Source organism: Alligator mississippiensis, chromosome 3, assembly GCF_030867095.1.
Source record: "Alligator mississippiensis isolate rAllMis1 chromosome 3, rAllMis1, whole genome shotgun sequence".
Classification (NCBI taxonomy): Eukaryota; Metazoa; Chordata; order Crocodylia; family Alligatoridae; genus Alligator; species Alligator mississippiensis.
This window is the reverse complement of record NC_081826.1, coordinates 179,340,457-179,358,289: the sequence shown is the minus strand read 5'-3', so window position 1 is coordinate 179,358,289 and position 17,833 is coordinate 179,340,457. Positions and strand designations below refer to the sequence as shown.

Genomic DNA, 17,833 nt, shown 5'->3' with positions numbered 1-17,833 from the left:
GCTGTAGCAGGGGTCTTGAGAACAGCTGAACTGGGGTAAGGAACATAGAGCCCGGGAGCAGGGACAGGTGAGCCTATAGCCTGGGGAGACAGGCATTGGAAGTGATAGGCCTGTAAACGGGGAGGTGAGCCTAGAGAGGGGCAGAGTTAGGGTACAGTAGCCCAGGAATCAGGTAAAGAAGCCCAGATGTCAGGGCCAGGGGCCCATAGCCCAGAGAGGCAGCCAAGGGCCTGAAGCCCAGAGAGGGGCAAAGGCAGGAACCTGTTTGGGTGGCATATAGTGTCCAGGACCAGCTTCCATAGACAAAGTGCCTGGTGGGGAGTACAGGAGGGAAATCTGAGTCCAGGAGAAGCAGACAAGCCTAAACTGGAGAATCGCCGAAGTGAGGGCAGTCCCTGGGCAGGGAGACTTAGTCATAGGGGCTGAGGCCATGGCCTGAAGAGGCTGGTGATTGATAATATCAGAGAGACATGGGCATGGTGTAAGGGGTGGTTTGGAGCCATGTAATTAGCCCTTAACTACCCAGCTTGGTAGTTTTTCTAGCCTAGAGAAGGCAGTAGTATAACTAGGACAAGATGACTGTAGACCATGGCTGTATACATAATCATAGACTCATTTCAGGATTAACCTGGACACACAGCATTATATGAAATGGTAGATTGCCAGGATACTTAGCAGGAGGGTTATCTGGGTGGTTAATGCAGGATTGATATGACAAAAATGGCTCATGACATATTGGAGAATCATTGTACTACTTACTACCTTTTGGCTAAAACTTTCTTGGCTTAGTAAAAAAGATAAATGTACTTCTACCCTATGTAAATGGCTTAGGTAGGAATCTTTTTGTTTTGCTGAGGTAGCAAATGTATTGTTAACAAATCACACTTAAAAGCATTGAAAAGAGAGTTACACTTACACAATAATTGTATTGCTCATATTATCTAGGAGCTGTTCCACAAAATTGTTACTTCTATTTAATGGGAAGCCTTATTTGGTGCCATTAAAAAGAGTGGGAACATATGAGAAATAGGAGCATCTTCGCAGAATATAATATTTGGGAACTTCCATTTTATGCTGGAATATTGTACGTGTCTCTAAAAATAAGATTGTGTGGCTGGTAGTTGAGATTCCTGGTCTCTGTCCCCAGATTTTCTGTTCACTTGCAGTATGCCATATCCTACGACCATGGAAGTTCCATGGTCACGGTGCTCTGTATGCAGGACTGAGCTCTAAGCATTTGTGTTGTAGGTACTCATTTGCAAAATAAGATTTATAAGATTCTTGTAGTAATTAATTACAATGAAACAAAACTATGGTTAGTAAAGTGCGTTGAGTTGCAGTGATCTTTTCTCTTTATTTAAAACACCACGAGGTTAATATATTATAGATTGTATATTCAATTTGAGAAGGAATGTTTGGCACCATGTAATACTGCACCTCTTCCTCCCCATGCACAACTCCTTCGCCTCAGACCTGAAAATCTAAATGCTGTCTTCCTTCTCTGTTTTTGATTCAAGAATGTGTTGTTTCACACACACAGACACACAAAAGCAATAAGAATTTTATTGGTATTAATAGGGTTTTTTGAGCCTGTTCACAAAGGAAAACAAAGCTGCAGTTCCGAATAAAAAGAAAGTAAGTTCTTCCTAGAAATAAATGGCTGGAGGAAGGACTGATATATAGAGGTTAATTTCTTAAGAAGAACAAACCCAGATGCATGATACGTTGTCAAAATGAACATGTGTTTTGGTATAATTTATTAAATTAACAAATAAAATACATTTTTAGTCTATTGACCTGTTTTGGATGCATCTCAGTACACTTTAGGAAACTTTAATGTGTGACAGTCCGACTCCAATTTTAGATACCTAAACATTTTCCAATATTATACTCATCCTGGGTTTTCAGTTGAAATTACCTTTTTAATTTTGGGGGGCATTTGGGGAGGGGAAATGAATCATCAATTCCTTCATGAAATTGTTACTTTGCTCGCCAACTCTTTCCCCCCACCCTGCCCCCTCCATACCATATTTAATTTCCTGATAATGGAAATGCATCATAGAGTACTGAATGATACCTCTAACTGATGTGGAATGCCTAAATAAACTTCTCTAAGAGATTGCTGTGAATGACAGAGTGAACCAGTGCTTCTCCGTATAAGGCAATGTGCTGGATGTACAAATGGGTTTGAAGAATTCCAGAGTGCTAGCAACTGATAGATGCCAAGCGATGCTCCACACAACAGCTAGGAAAGAGATTTTATTAGGACCCATTGTGTTGGTGATAAAACACCAGACCATAATGCTAAGTGCATGAAAATTGGTGCTCCTTTCAGAGGTTTCAGTGTTTGGTGATGGTGTGGTGGCAGAGGGAGGCTTAGAGGAAAAAAGAACAATATCGTATGAAATAGATTATGTCCTCAAACAGACCCATTACTAGCCAAGAAAAAGTGTGTGCATGTACAGTGTGTGGAGCCAAGTGAGAGTGCTTCCTGGGTGTTCTCTCTTTTCCTTTGTCAGCTCCACAGTTCAGAGTTGGCCCCAGTGCATAAGGAGTATGGCTATAGGACCTATTAAAGTGGAGACTTCAAAATGTTTTCAAACACTTGATTCTGCTTCCTACATTTTAGGAGTTTTTAGCATCTCTCTTTTTTTTTTCCCAACAAGCCTTTGCTTCATTATCCACTCTTTTTGAACAATCTGCCTTCCACCATCTGGAGGGAACAAGGCAGGTCCTGGGACAGCCTGAGGTTGTCTCTCTTGATTCATTTAGAGGACATAACAAGGAATTTCTTCTTTTTCCCCCCTAGTAGGACATAGTTGCTGCTTCATCTATTGGTGGAAGAGGCTGGGGCCACTGGGATACATTCAGTCGGATGACAGTAGTTGCCTCCACCTTGTTTTCTCTTTTCTGGTGAGTTTTTTCCTCACTCACATAACAGAAGAGACAGGGGGCAGGAGTAACTCTGCTAAGTGAGGTAAAGGTGTGGCTTCCCTTCTCATATTAAGCAGGGGAATAGAGATGCGCTTCCCTTCATGTTAACTTCTGGCTAGCAGAAGGGCCAGGTGTACTTCAAATGCAAAGGATTGACTCGTATGGAAGAAATGTTAAAAAAAAAAAATAAAAAAATTATGACTACTTTTTCAATATCCAAATTGCATTTTAAATCTTACAATTGCCCTACCTCCCTTTAAAATACTATTTAAAATACAGGGATGTATTGAAAAAAATATAATGTATTTGATAATTTAATATATAAATCATATTTATTCCATCAGGGTCATGAGTGATATATTTTTCCAAATGTCTGTACATTCTTGAGTGTAATATCAATATCTCTTTTTTTAAAACTAATTTAATATGCTTAAATGTTGAAAATACCTGATATAACATGTGTTCTGTTATAATTGTAGAAAAGATCACCTTCAGGTTGAATCCTAGCAGTTTAAAAGGCTGGTGTGAGGTTAACTGAGTTCCCATCAAACATTTTCCAGTGTAGTATGTGAACTGTCCCTTGAAATCCTTTCTACTCTATGGTCGCAATCTAGCAAAACAGTTAAGTGTGCATATAACTTGAGGGAGGCCAACAAGACTCATAGTTCTTAGCATCTGATGAAGTAAGCTCTTGCTTACATAAGCTTTTGTATCTGATTCAGTTAGTCTATAAGGTGCACATCTACCCTGCCTTCTGCCTGACTTCAGATTTATGTGGACAACTCTCTACTAATAATTTTTGTTTGGAGACATCTCAGTGCTTTGCTGGGTCATGGGTAAGATCCTTAAGTTTTACACAATTTTGTTTATACCCGAGTCTGTCCTGAGTGTTGTTCATCTCTTCCCCTGAGATGAGTCTCTCCAAGTTCTCATGTTGTTCTTTAACATAAGGAGTGGTACTTAATCTTCTTTCTGAGGGTATCCCCTGAATTTCACCATGGAAGCTTCATTTGCAGTAACATCCTGTGTAGTTTTCTCTGGCTGGAATGATAAATGACTCAATTTGCAATCTTTTGGTTTACATTTTTTCTTGATTTATGTTGAGAAATGTCCCAAACAGAAATCCCCTAACAGGATGACGATATTGTCGTAGAAAGTTTTGCTGTTCTGCACATTCACTGCCTTTTAAATCATTGTTTCAGGGTCCCTACGTAGTTCATCCATGCTTGCAGTCCCCATGACACTCACAATATGTTACTTATATCTCTCGGAAGCCTTCTTTTCTGCATTCATCTCTTTCAGATGGCAATCAAAGACTTGCTGATGAATTTCTGAACAGCTTTTAGGATGCATGACTACTCAAATTCCTATCTTCCTCTTCCATTCTGGACATCTGCTGTTTATCAACTGTTCTCCCTAGGACTCTCTTCCGCTTCATACCCCTCCTGTATTTCTTGTGTGTGTTATATTTTTTTGAGATCTCTTCTAACTTCTTTTGCTAAGGCACATCACTCTGCACCCCTGGTGTTATTTCCAGGTGCTGGATCTGGAAATCTGAACAGCTGTTACTAGCTATTGTTTCTATAGTTCTCCCACCAGTGTAAATGGCTAGGTTGATTTTGGTTGTTGTTGCTGTGTTGCCCTTGCCCACCCTGCATTTTCTCCCATCTTTAGAAACTTACCTGTCCCAAACAACAAAAAAAGAAAACCTGCAGCCTTGAGTAAAGGGATGATTTTGTCCTTGTAGGCACTTCTAGTCAGACGCCTCGTCACATTAAAAATGTATATATTTTTAAATGTAAAATCTTAAAAGCATAGAGGAATGTTGAAGAGAGGATGGTAGGCCTGAAATTAAGTTGCTTAGTTTTTAAGTACTTGTGTAATTTGTTTTCAGAGTCATCTCATGCTACATTGTCAAATGTATCTTGACCTGACCCCTATGCATATTTTATATGGTAAAAGGAGTGTTCTTAGCAATCTCCTCCCCCCGGTATTTTTTGGAGTCAATTCATGAAGGAAAACAAAGCTGCAGTTCTGAGTAAAAACAAAAGTAAATTTTGCCTGGAAAGAAATGGTCAGAAGGAGTGGTGTATAGAGGTGATCTGTTGAGAATCAACCAAGATGCATGTCATGTTGATAAATTATATGTAGGAACCCTTTCGATTAAGTGCATCCAGGATATTGATAACAATGGTTACATATTGCAGCAGCATTTTTTACTTCTTTTGGTTTCTTAGTATTAGTTACCTTTATTTATAAAATAACATGCATGATGGACAGTAGGTGGTGCAGCTTTCTTTCCACTTATTCCAAAAAGAAGTGAGAGTTGGACAAAGAAAAAGTACTAAAGCTCACTAAATTTTTTAACACATTCATTAAAATATGGACAATGGCTAAATTAAGTTCCAGGTAAAAGTTGTCATAATATCCTTGGCTGAGCATGGAATATTGATGCGTTGCAGCATTAGATAGTGTTATGAGAGCTCCTTACCTTCCAGGGAAATTGGGTTGTAATACTTAGCCAATAATGAGTTGATGGGTTATTTAGCATTTTTTTTAAGGTAGAAAAAAAAATGCTGTTTAACAGCAAAAAGGTGGGCAGGAGACAAGGCAGGATGACATTTTACAGTGGGAACAGATATTGCCTGATGTCTCATTTGTGCCACTATAAAATTAGCTATGGTAGCACAAATGTTGAATGAATAGACATTTATACTCTTTGTTGCACCACACAAAAGGAAAATCAGCGGCGTGGCCACTGAGGTGGTAATAGGATCTATTGCCTTATTGAAGTGGATGTCTATTACCGCTGCAGTTATTTCCTGGGTCTAGCAGGGCAGTGGAAAAGTCTTTTCCTGCCCAGCTCAGTGGTCTTCTCTACAGTCATGGGGAATTAGGTCTTGCTAAGTGTGGAAAAGTGGGGAAGGTTTTTTTAACAGGGCAGAGAGGAGGAGATCACATTGTCCCTTTTACAGCCGATGATGGTGTATACAAGTGGCAACATGTGTTTTGCCCAGTGAAGTGAATCAGCTGTGCTGTGACATTACAGCACAGCTGATCCACTTCATTTGGCTATGTCTATTTCTGTCTTTAAGAGGTTTTTTTTTTCTTTTTCAGACAGGTAGGTGTACTTTTGTAGGTGACAATATACTTAGACAGTATGAATGTAAAAAGGTAGGTCTGAAACCCTTAGTCCAATTAACTTTAGGTCATTTTAGTGTGTGACAGTGGAGCGTATGTTGCAAGTAAGTTCTGTGATGATATTTACCAACTGAATTTAATTACTACTGTTAATTAAGAACCACTTGCTTAGATGTACTTTACATAAATATAGTGAGGCATATTTTGTGCCCTTTGAAAAGTATCTAGTCCTGAATTACAAAAGGAACATAAAGTATTGTTTAGAATAGACATGTGGTCAGAATTCTTATATAATAAAGGGCTTAGTCTGTCTGTCTGTCCATAATGCTTTTGGGGCACTCTGATTGGTTAGTGAAACAGCCAATCAGAGTGTGGAGCACCACCATGATGGAGGGGACAGAGTGGGGGGCGAGGCCAGCGGCGCTGCTTCTTGGAGGCAGTGCTGGCCAGTTCTGTCCCATCCGTCCCTGTCATCCCCAGCAGAGGGGGACAGTGAGGATGGAGTGGATGGGGGGGTGAGGCCAGTGGTGCTGGCTTTGTGCCCCCCCTGCCCTACTGCTTGGAGGTGGCGATGGTGTGAGGTGCTGGCAGAGGGGATGGTGGGGCAAGCTCTGCCCCCCCCCGCCCCTGCTCCTGGAAGGTGGCACGGGGTGGTGTGGGGCAGGACTCTGTCCCTGCCTGCGCACCCCACTCCCCAGTCATTCTTGATGAGCAATTCACTAGTATTTAATAAAATGGTAGGAAAGATCCCTAAATGTTGAGCTGAAGTTGTCAGATAGGAACAGTTGGCCAATCAGAATAAGAATGAGCATGGCAGAAGGTGTGGAACTGAGAGTGGAAGCAAAGGGGTCAATTTTAAAAGGTCTGAGAAGAGCCGGTGTCTGATATGGGTTCAGGAAGAAAAGATGGATAGGAAGAAAATGGATGGAGTGAATTAGTACAGACTGGGGACCAACTGGCTGGGCAGTAGCTCTGCAGAAAACACCCTATGGGTTACAATGGAAAATACACTGAATATGAACCAACAGTGTGCCCTTGTTTCAAAGAAGGCTAACAGTATACTGGGCTGCATTAGTAGAAGCACTGCCAACAGATCCAGGGAAGTGATTCGTCCTCTCTATTCAGCACTGGTGAGACCACATCTGGAGTACTGTGTCAAGTTTTGGGCCCCTCACTACAGAAAGGATGTGGACAAATATGAGAGAGTCCAGTAGAGAGCATCAAAAATAGATAGGTGGCTGGGGCACATGACTTATGATGAAAGGCTGAGAGAACTGTTTATTTAGTCTGGAGAAGAGATGGCTGAGGCATGAGTTAATAGCAGCCTTCAACTACCTGAAGGGTGGTGCCAAAGGGGATGGAGCTAGCCCAGGGTTGAGGGAAAATATGGCTCACGGGCTGGACCCGGCCCACCAGTCCATTCTATCCAGCCTGCAGGTTTCTTCTAAAAAATGATTATTACTGACTCACAGCTGCCCCTCTGAAAGCCGGCAGGAGGCGGGTTTTCAGAAGTCACATACCATTGGACTCGGCAGGCTCTGTGCCTCCACTTCCATAGGTGTCCCAGTACTCCATCTAGGAGTCCCATGTGAAGGCACTGTGTAGTAGTGTGCGACTGGACAGTTGGTGAGTGGAGTGGCTCCCCACTGGAGTGCTGGAGGCATGCAGCCAGCTCAGGGCTACTCTTGTAGCCCTCAACAGCTCACCAAATGTCCTTAAGTGGCTGTCAAGCCAAAATAATTGTGGCAGATAAATTTGTGGATGCCATTTGTCATTGGAGGAACAAGGAGCAATGGTCTCAAGTTACAGCAAGAGAAGTTTAGGTTATAGTTGAGGAAAAACTTTCTCACTAGGAGGGTAATAAAACCCTGGAACAGGTTATACCCAGAGAGGTGGTGGAATTTCCATCGTTAGAGGATTTTAAGACCCGGATAGACAAAACCGTGGCTGGAATGATCTAGTTGGGGATGGTCCTGCTTTGAGCAGGGGGGTGGACTAGATGACCTCCGAAGGTCTCTTCTGCCATTCCTCATTATCCATGATTCTTTGAAAGAGATTGTAAAGGAAGCATGATGATGATAATGAACTTGTATTAATGCCCTACTTCCTTCTTTGTTCTTTGCTTCCTTTATTAGTATGCTTCTTTTAAAGTTGTGTCTTTACGAAAAAGTCAAGATTCATGGATACTTCTTTTTTATTTTAAATGCCAAAATATAATAGTGACAATAGTTATACTAAAGACCTGACCTCTCTGAAAGCAACAAATTATCAGGCAACGGTTGTACAAATAGGCTTTAATAATATATGGCATTTAAAATAGAGACATTACTCCTGTTTAAATGGCATAGGAGTTAGTTCTTCATAAAAAATACCTAGAAGTATATTACATCTCATTGTCCAACATGCTTATGAAGCTAAAATTAATAAGCCAAAGCTTCCAAACGCTAAAGGAAGTTAAAAGTATTGCACTATATTTTCTGAACTGTGCAGCCTCCACCTTGATAAAACAAAATGTTGAAATAAATACAGTTTTGCCCTAGGCAGTAGTTCATATCATAATAAAGGTGGCCCTAATTACTCTCCTAAAGAAAAAAAATCACCTGAGAATCCAAAAAGAGCTAATTATTGGATTTACTGAACCTGACTCCTGAATTTTAGTCCAAATATAGTTGTATGCCGACCTAGACATCCGGCACGATTACTTCATTAAAATACATCCAGCATGGTTAATTCAGTTTACTGTTGGTCTGGACACTTGCTAGGAAGAAGGCAATACAGGGTTGGGCATGCAGAATTTTGACAGACTGCAAAGCTGTATTACGGATCTCCTTGATGTGATGATGATAGTGGGCTTCGTTTAGGGACAAGCCACACTGGGGGCATACTTGCTGTACAGGATTTGCCTCACTGTATCTGTAGCAAATGTTGTTAATGGGGATTCAGACTTAAATGTCTTGCATAAAATAGAATAAATTTAAATCTTAAGGCTAGGGACAGACGTTCAAAGCCTGAGCCTGAATTGATTCAACCGTTGCAGGTTAGCCTAACCTGGCTAGTCTGAACTGATTTCCAACCATACAGACAAGCCCTCTGAACTGAGGAAATTCAGGCACATGCCTGCAGTGGCTCAGGCTGGAAGCCGGGGGGATGCTAGAGCAGCCTTCCCTTCCTTGCAGAGCTGAGCTGAGGGGGGTGTGGCCAGGTCCCAGCAGGAGGCTCTGATTAGGGAGGGGTGTAAACCCTCAGCCTACCTGCAGTCCCAGGCTTTTCCTGGCTCTCTGCTCAAGGAGCGAGAGTGTTGCCAGCTCCCAGCTAGCACTGAGGCAAAGGGGTGTGTGTGCACTGCATGCATCTGTTGATGATATGGAGCTTTTCAATCTCCCTCCCTGCTTCTGTATACTGTGTGCAGCAAACTGACAGGCAAGCAAGCCAGGGACAGGGGGGCTATAAGTGTCACCCCATCTCAGTGTTTATTGCCCCAATAAGAAAACAGAGGGACATTACCAGCTTCCTGTTTATTCTGCCTGTTGATTTGGCACAGACCCAGCATGTGGTCTGCTAGCTAATACACGGATACCTTCTCTGCAAGGCAGAGGGGAGGGGGGAATTCCTGCTTAGCAGGGGGAGGGAGGGGAGCAAACAGCTCTTAAACAACTTTTTCAGGGAAGGACATTAAGTTACCTGTTGAGTATCTCCCAAAGCCTGTCTGCCTCTGTCATCTAACACAGCACTGTAGCCAGTATGTAGTCTGCTAGCCAATGCTGAGGTGTCTTTGAGGGACAGGGGAATGCCTGCTTAGCACAGAGTGGGGAACAGAAGCCAGGCAGATGCCTGCAGAGACTGCTGAGCTCCAGCAAGACAGCAGAGGGGAGGGGCCAGTCCTGCTGTGGAAGATAGAGCCCTGCCCAGCCAGAGAGCATGCCAGGATCCTGGGGGACTCTGATTTGTCTTAAACCAGCAAGAGGTCTGGGACAGACATTGCATAAACCGGTTTGACCCAAGTCAGTTAAGTCTGATACGACATTCAACCAAGTTTATCTCAAACTGGTTTCAGCGATTATTTCAAGCTGGTTTATTTGCACTGAACATCTTTCTGTTACAGGTTTGAACCAGTTTATGTGTAATGTCTGTTCTTAGCCTAAAAGTCATATTTTTCCAAATTACTAACACTTGCAGCTCTAAGCAAGACTCATTTGTTTCTACCCTTCTTGTGCACATCCATATTCCTGCAATTGGATGCTTTTAAATAAGGCCAAAGTTAGTTCAAATTAATATATGCCAGTTTATAATAGAGGATCATCATGCAGGATCAACAGTTATGTGGGAGAGAGCGATAAACATCTTGTGCTGCTACTGGCATGTGTGGCGGTAACCATATTACATACATCATATCTGAAGAAAAAAAAAATTGTACTACAGTACATCTTCAGTAATAGTGGTTGGGAAAAGGGTTAGCTATTCACATTCTTCCATGTGGAGGGAAGAAAGTATGGTATGAAACAACCGAACAGCCCTGAAAATTACTGAATATAGTCATAATGATTTGACATGTGCCTTTCATCTCTTATCCTTTGGATTTAATTTGAAAGATCTCTTCCTTCTTTTATCATCCAGCTTGTTTAGGTTGTGTAATGATATAATATGAGGAATCTTACAAAAACACTTTGTCTCATGAATAAGAGACAGGTTGTCTACAGGTATTGCCAGATCAGATATAGTAAAAAGTAAATTGGAAAATGAATGAGTTGCTTCTATACTTGTACATGTGTGAGCAGACTCACCATAAAGGAATGTAGTAGGCTGGTATTGTACTAAATTATATTTCTTTAGTTCACAAAGGATAATAGTGATTTTTTTTTTCCCTAATCCAAAATAAAGTTTGGTCTCTGGTGTATGGGTGTCAATTCCACAGTCTTTTTGAAGTATATTATCACTTGTTCATTGGGACTTCAGTGTAGTGTATTGCAGTTTACCAGATAACGTAGGTGTTGGTTATAACATTTATTATTCACTGAAGCTATTTTAAATAATGTATTTATTGACTGGGGATGGATTTTTCAGGCTCCCATAATCACAACCACTACAAGCTATCTATCTAAAGTACAGTAAAAGGTTCTAGGTCATCATCAGGCCATTTTCAAGGGCATACTGCCTGTCTACAGCCAGCACATTTGGGCCAGCCTGTCAGGTGCTATCAACTGTCAGAGCTTCAGCATGCTCAGGTATGTAACTACTGAGGTCCTGATCTGTTAAAATAAATCAATACTTTCAATAAAGGACAACATACTATACCAAAAGGAGAAAGTTATTAAATTGATTTAAAATGCCAATTCAAATTGCAAAACCATAACTAATATAGAAAAAATGTATGAAGTAGTGAACTACTTGTTAGAACACAGGATCAGTAGCTAGGAAGTTCTTTGTTTTCTCCCTGACTCCCTACTGCCCATCAGTAAGTTTCATTAATATTTTTGAGATGTAAAACGTCTATTTGTAAAATGTTGATAGATACATATCCTCAACAGAAAGTGGGTGTTATGCCCAGTATTTAGGTTGCAAAGCAGTTTGAAGATATAATACACTATAGGGCAAGTAATTTTATTAAAGAAATTGCAGAATAGTTTAAATATTTCCTGAATGCACACTAGAATGAGAGGAAACTTCATCAGAAAAGGGATTGAAATTTGGTAGACTGGCCAACCCGTGGAGGTATGCTGATGAGAGACAATGTTATCAAGACATACTATTTGCTGTTACTAACAATTCAAGTTCTAGTGTTTTGCTACCCCTTCCAAGCCTTGCATATCAGATCACATACTTGTCATGACCCAAAGGTCTGATTTTTTTTTGTGTGTGCTTCGGCACTAAGAATTATCCCCATGGGTTTACAGCTTCATTGCACGGAGGAGTTCTGCTGCGCAGAGAACCCGCATGCAAAGGAGTGTTCCCGCCACTTTGCAGCAATCTTTGCAGGGTGCATTTCCCTTTGCAACACAGAAATGCACGGTGCAAAGATTTCCCGCTCGTCGTATGCAAATTTGTGCCCCGCAGTTGGCTAGTGCTAAATTATTCACACGTGGCGGCTAGCGATTGGCCTGCTAGCCGTATAAGAGGCTCGAGCAGTTTTCCGCCCAAGCCGAAGAGGACTCCGCATCCATCTTGTGGGGACTCTGGGTGTGCGCGGCAGGGTAATAGAAACCCTGTGTGTCACTCAGAGGAGTTTAGTTAAGAGGAAGTTGTGAAAATGAAATAATGCATGACCTGGATTTTCAGTTAATCCAGCCCTCTTGGAACTTATACATGCAGGCACAAGAATCTCCGATCTCTTGGGAGCATTTTGAGTAATGATGTGAAATATGTTGCGCTTCTGATGTATGGGAGGGGTTAGAGGAAAATAGATGCACGTGCTTGAGGAACTCCATGATAACACTGAAACCAGTTATTTCTCGTAATTCTTCCTGGTGCTTCTTAATTATCCTGGGTGGTAGGGCTCCTCTTCCTGAAGATAGCTGTGCCCACACATTCATTTGCTATGAAGTGTCCTTGGGACTTGGGTCTTTCCTGGTTGACAACTTACCCTTAACAGAAGGGTGGTCCTGAAGTTCATATTAAAAGCCAGTAGGGTCCAGATGCCACTCCACCTATTTGGTGCTTTAACAGACATAGGCACTTAAGTTCTCTTTCGTTCAAGTCCCTGAAAACCCATTAGTACATTTAACGTGCTGTCACCTTAGCCTTAAAATTAAATTGTGCAAAAGCAGCAAGGGGAGGGCACCCACACTTATTGTATCAACAGTTTTTTAGGGAGTCAAACAGATCACATTTAAGGTGTGAATAGGCAGGAATCTTTCTGGGATAGGCAGCAGTACAGGCATTCAGTCTGTAGCCATTTCCTCTCCCCTGTTCTCCATTCCTTTCCCAGACCTAGATCATCACAGTTTGGGAAAAACATGGGGAACTGTGGCTGCTAATTTCCTCCTGGTCCTGGTGGGGAGTGGAGCAGTGAGAAAAGACCCCCTGTGCTTACCCCAGACTAGGAACCAGCAGGTGGCTGCTTTGCTTTGCTCCTGGTCTTTGGGAGTAGAGTGGAGAGAGTGGTAGGGCAAAGCCCCTCCCACCTATTCCCCAGACCAGGCCGTGTCTGGCCTGGGGAAGAGGCAGGTAGCAGCAGTGGTATCTCAATGAACCAGCAGTGCGTGCTTTATTTCACTCCTCTCCCAGACTAGATTAGGTGGGGAGTAAGCAGTGTACAGACTTTGATTCTTGTGAGAGAAATTCCATCACAGGAGAGGTCTTCTTTGTGTCAGCTTGGAAGATCATGGAGAGGGCATGTTTCCTCTGGGAGAAGTTGAATGAACACTTGTCTGTTCCTAGTTTCTATTGGGAGAGAGGCAGTTCTCCTGGTAAAAATGTAATGCCTATATATAGGCAGACTAGGTTCCTTGGGTGAATTTGATATCTTTTATTAGACCAACCCAAATAATTGGAGAATAGTTATTAAACAAGCTTTCGAGTTCAAAAACCCTTTGTCAGGCTAAGGAAGTTTCAGCAGTTGGTGTGTGCTCTTCCTGGCTGCTGAAACTTCCTTAGCCTGACAAAGGGTTTTTGAACCCAAACGCTTGCTTAATAACTTTTCTCCAACTATTTGGGTTGGTCTAATAAAAGATATCAAATTCACCCAAGGAACTTTGTCTGCCTATGTCCTTAGACCAACACGGCTACATCCTAAATGCCTATATATAGCCCTAGGTACCAAAATTGCTCAATTGCCTAACAAGTGGAGTAAGATCTGCCCTAACACTTTTTCCCCCTCTCTTCATTTTGTGGTGGCTCAGTTTTTCATATCCATTCACTCTACCACCCCAAATGATGCTAGTCTGCTACACTAGGATGAAAGTGATTCGTTTCCCCAACAGTTGCCCACTTCAGACCTTTAATTTCCACTTACAATAAAAATATAGTGTTATTATTCTATGTAAACACCGATGACAGAAACTAACTTGTTCTTCTATGTCAGGACTTTTCCCCTCAACCCCCCCCCCCAAGCTAGGGATTCTTTTTAATTTTTTTAATTTTTTTTTGTGGGTGGTAAGTTGGACACATCTCAAAACACACAATTGGCTTGGGGCTGTCCAACCTACATATTGATTAATGTAGTGACAACATTTTTTGACTAGGTTAATGACGACTGAGGCATGAGGATCAGAAGATATCTATTTTTTCACTCTCATTTGGTTGCATAATTGGTGCTCCCTTCCCAGTAACAGCATTTTGACCAGTAGAAAGCTTTCAGACTCAGTATATTAAATCAGGCTTCAGCATCAAGTTAAAAAAAACCCCAAACCTAGTCAAATTCATCTTTTATCTTGCCCTGTCAAAGGAGGAAACAAATGACTCTTTTGCAACTTCCTTGTCCCTAACGCATGGATTTGTGGTTGAAGAGTAGCTTTTGTCTTATGTAGTCTCCTGTGCCGTTCACTGGTGCTCCTTGTTCATATGGGTTTTTCAGGCTTCGCTGTCACATGGGGAATGGGCAACTTGTTGCTGGGTTAGATTTCTTGGAAGCCCTCAAGGATTCTTTCCTGCCACGTCTTGCTAGAATAAACTCGTTTAATTGGGAGGGAGATGGTCCGTCCTGCCTTTACTGGCACCCTCCTTCAATCTTCCTGTCCATCTTACCGTTTTGGGGCTCTGCCTCCCCTACATCCTGCCTAACGCCAACCAAGGATGTTATTTCCCAATTTTCTAGGGCTGGTCATGGTATAGATTTTTATCTTGATCTTTCGAGTTAGAAAAAATCTCGTTTGGATGTTGTCTCGTCTGGATTTTTAGACCGTATTGGAACTGACCTAGAATCATTCCTGATCCTAGGTTACCTTGTTTCCCTGGTGTATTTTTCCTTCTCTCTGGTTTGTATTTACCGCAGTCCAAGCATCCGTCCGTTCTTCTCTCCTCAGGTTCCTGGTTGGTCCGCTTCTGTCTGGAGACATCTGAAATGCACAGCACCATCTCAGGTAAATGGTTTAGCTCTCCCGGGCTTATCTATTTTCAGAGGCCCCTTCCTGGAGCTGCCACCACTTTCCCTCAGTGGGCTGCGCTCCAGGCCACTCTGGGCCCACTGGAGAACCCACATCGATTCTCCCTGCTTCTGATCTGTCGGGGGGTTTTATTCCCTTTTCAAGGGGCTGGATGGTGAATTGGTGCCAGCACGCCACCATAAAGTGTGTGCATGTTGGTGCTGGAGCCAGTCACAGCTCCTCTCAGACCCACTGCTCCTCCTCCTCCCCTTCCCCCCCTCCCCCCCCATCGGCATAGCATTTTTTGCTGCTGTGGCTCCGTTCTCACCGTGCTTTCAGCTCGGTGCAGCGTCCCACCGGCTCTGCTCGCTTCCCTCTTCAGGTAAGTTTTCCTCCGTGACATCATCCCTGCCACATCCTATTAGTCAAGGACTGCTAAAAAGCTATTTAAAAGTTTAGTCCTATATTTAAATATACTCTTAGTAAGACACAGATAGCAAAATATACAACACCTTGGGACAGAATCTTCCTTGGTATAACTTCATTGGCTTTGAAGTAGTAAAGAAACCAAACTTGTCCCTGATTAATTTAGGCAGGAGACCTTTAGGCATTCTGACACATATTCAGAGGTTTTATTAAACAAAAAAATCAAAATGTATGGTCCTCCCATTTCTCCTGCTGCAAAAAAACAGATCTAACAACAGTATGAGTTAGTACTTACCCAATTCTGCCAGTGATCTGTACCAAGTTGGCTTGTTTTACATTGGCTTGTGTGTGTGTGTGTATATATAGTGTTGTCTAGCTGCTACTTCTAGGTGTTCTAGCTCCTCTGTAGTAGAGACCAGGAAAATAGGAAGAGGAACATCTTAGCTGTCTATTAATGGCTGCTGCTCCATGAGGAGAAAAGCAGACAAGAATTGCCAGCATGTAAGAAATGTGCAGGGAAGTAGAAAAGGGTGTTGCTCATTGGTATCAGGACTTGTGTAAGTGTACAGGCAGCCGCCTAGGGCTGCAATTTGTAGGAGGTGGCAAACCAAGTGCTGTGAGCAGCCAGGAAGTCCACTGGTACTCTGTGCAGTCTGACAGCATGTGTACTCAGCCATGTTTGTGCAGCATGTAGAGTAAACTGATGTTGCTGCAGCAGTAGAGTAAACTGTAGCACAGGTAGGTGCCAGACAGGTATAGCATGAAGAGGGACAGAACCTCCGTGTCCACCTGGGTGATGTTGCTGTGGCTTAGCTGCTCAGCATCCTCTAGGACCTGACTTTGTAGGGTCAGGGCAAAGGGCATGGTTCTGTGCTGCCACCAGCACATGGGGGGGATTCCAGGCAGGCTTCTGGGGGTGCCACTGGAGCATGGCAGTGTGAGGGTTGTGTCTGGCTTCCTGAAGTTCCAGAGATGTGGTAGCTATGCCCACATATTACACTTCTAGGTAGGGTTGCCAACCCTGAATCTATTCTGGGAGCTTTCATCACATGACGTAATGACATTGATGATTGATCTCCTGTACTCTAAAACGCATTCACTATGGAGCCATTATTTTACCTTCATTGGAAATAAGGAGCATCATATGAATCATAATGTAATATTTTAAGCATATTGCATAAGTAAACAATTCTACAAAATCTCAAATTGTAATGTAAATCTTATTTTCAAAAAGCACGATCCGGTTAGAGATACTTTGCCTAACATGGATGATACCAACGTACCCATGACACACATGCCTGCGTGCTTCTATGTATCAGTTACAGATTATGGTGCATAGATTTTGTCAGGAAGGCAAATGTATATTATTATTATATTTTAAAAACCTGTTGGACTACTGTATAAATTGAATTCAACATTTAATATTTATTTTAAGAAATGCCTTATCATTTATCTATTGGGTGACTCTCACTAGTCTCCTGGAGATTTGTATCTAATATCTGTAGACCCTAAGGCAATCCTGGACAGTTGGCAACCTTACTTCTAGGTGCTGGGGCAGATCAGGGGACTCTGGGACTGCCATCTCTAGCACCCACCCTGCAATAATCATCAGGTGGCCATAAGTGCAGGGTTTTCAGTCAGTCAGCTTCAGGCTCCAGCAACCTCCTTCCCAGGGAAATGCTGGGGAGGAGCTGGCTGCAGTTGCTATGTAAGGGGCTTCCTAATGTCAGCTTATCCAAGAACGAAAAGGGAGGGTGGCAACATTTCATTTGCTTAAGGCGGCAAAAATCCTTGTACTGGCTCTGATTGGTGTATTAAAGGAGCTGTAAAGGAAGGGTAAGGTTTGGTGGCAGAGCAATGCATCTAGGGTAGAAGGAACTAGGGCTAAGTACAGGCAGTCAAAAAGTCCAAGGCTGAATTGATTCAGTCTTTGCGGGTTAGTTTAATCTGCAAAGATTGAACCAATAAGCAAATGAACAGACATTCACTTTTGATTCAGGAAATGCAGACACATTTTCAAACAGATTTATGTGCACTGAACTTATGTTTAGGTTTAAACCAGTTTCTGATCACTTAAACCAGTTTATGTGTAACTTCTGTCCCTAGCCTAAGTGTTTGTGAAGCATATGCATGGAAAATAAGCAATATAAAATATATAAATATGAGGTGATGAGCAAAAGGGGATACTGTGGCTCCTCTTTTGAGGAAACCAAGTAGGTATCATATTATATACTGTCAAATACTTGACTAATATTGCTTTTTCAGATATGCAGTTGCTACAGATAGGAAACGAGTTGGTCCATGACCTAATTTTT

General features: G+C 42.3%; 1 protein-coding gene across 2 annotated transcripts in view; it reads left to right on the top strand.

Annotated features, from left to right (window-relative positions):
• Nucleotides 1–17,833, top strand: part of LOC102561753 (ADAMTS-like protein 1) — a 744,302-nt gene that overhangs the window by 28,147 nt on the left and 698,322 nt on the right. For both annotated transcript variants that reach the window (XM_019483696.2, XM_059724687.1), the window contains exon 2: nt 15,033–15,089. In XM_019483696.2, coding sequence (XP_019339241.2) covers nt 15,033–15,089 — 57 coding nt within the window. The remainder of the gene's footprint in view (nt 1–15,032; nt 15,090–17,833) is intronic.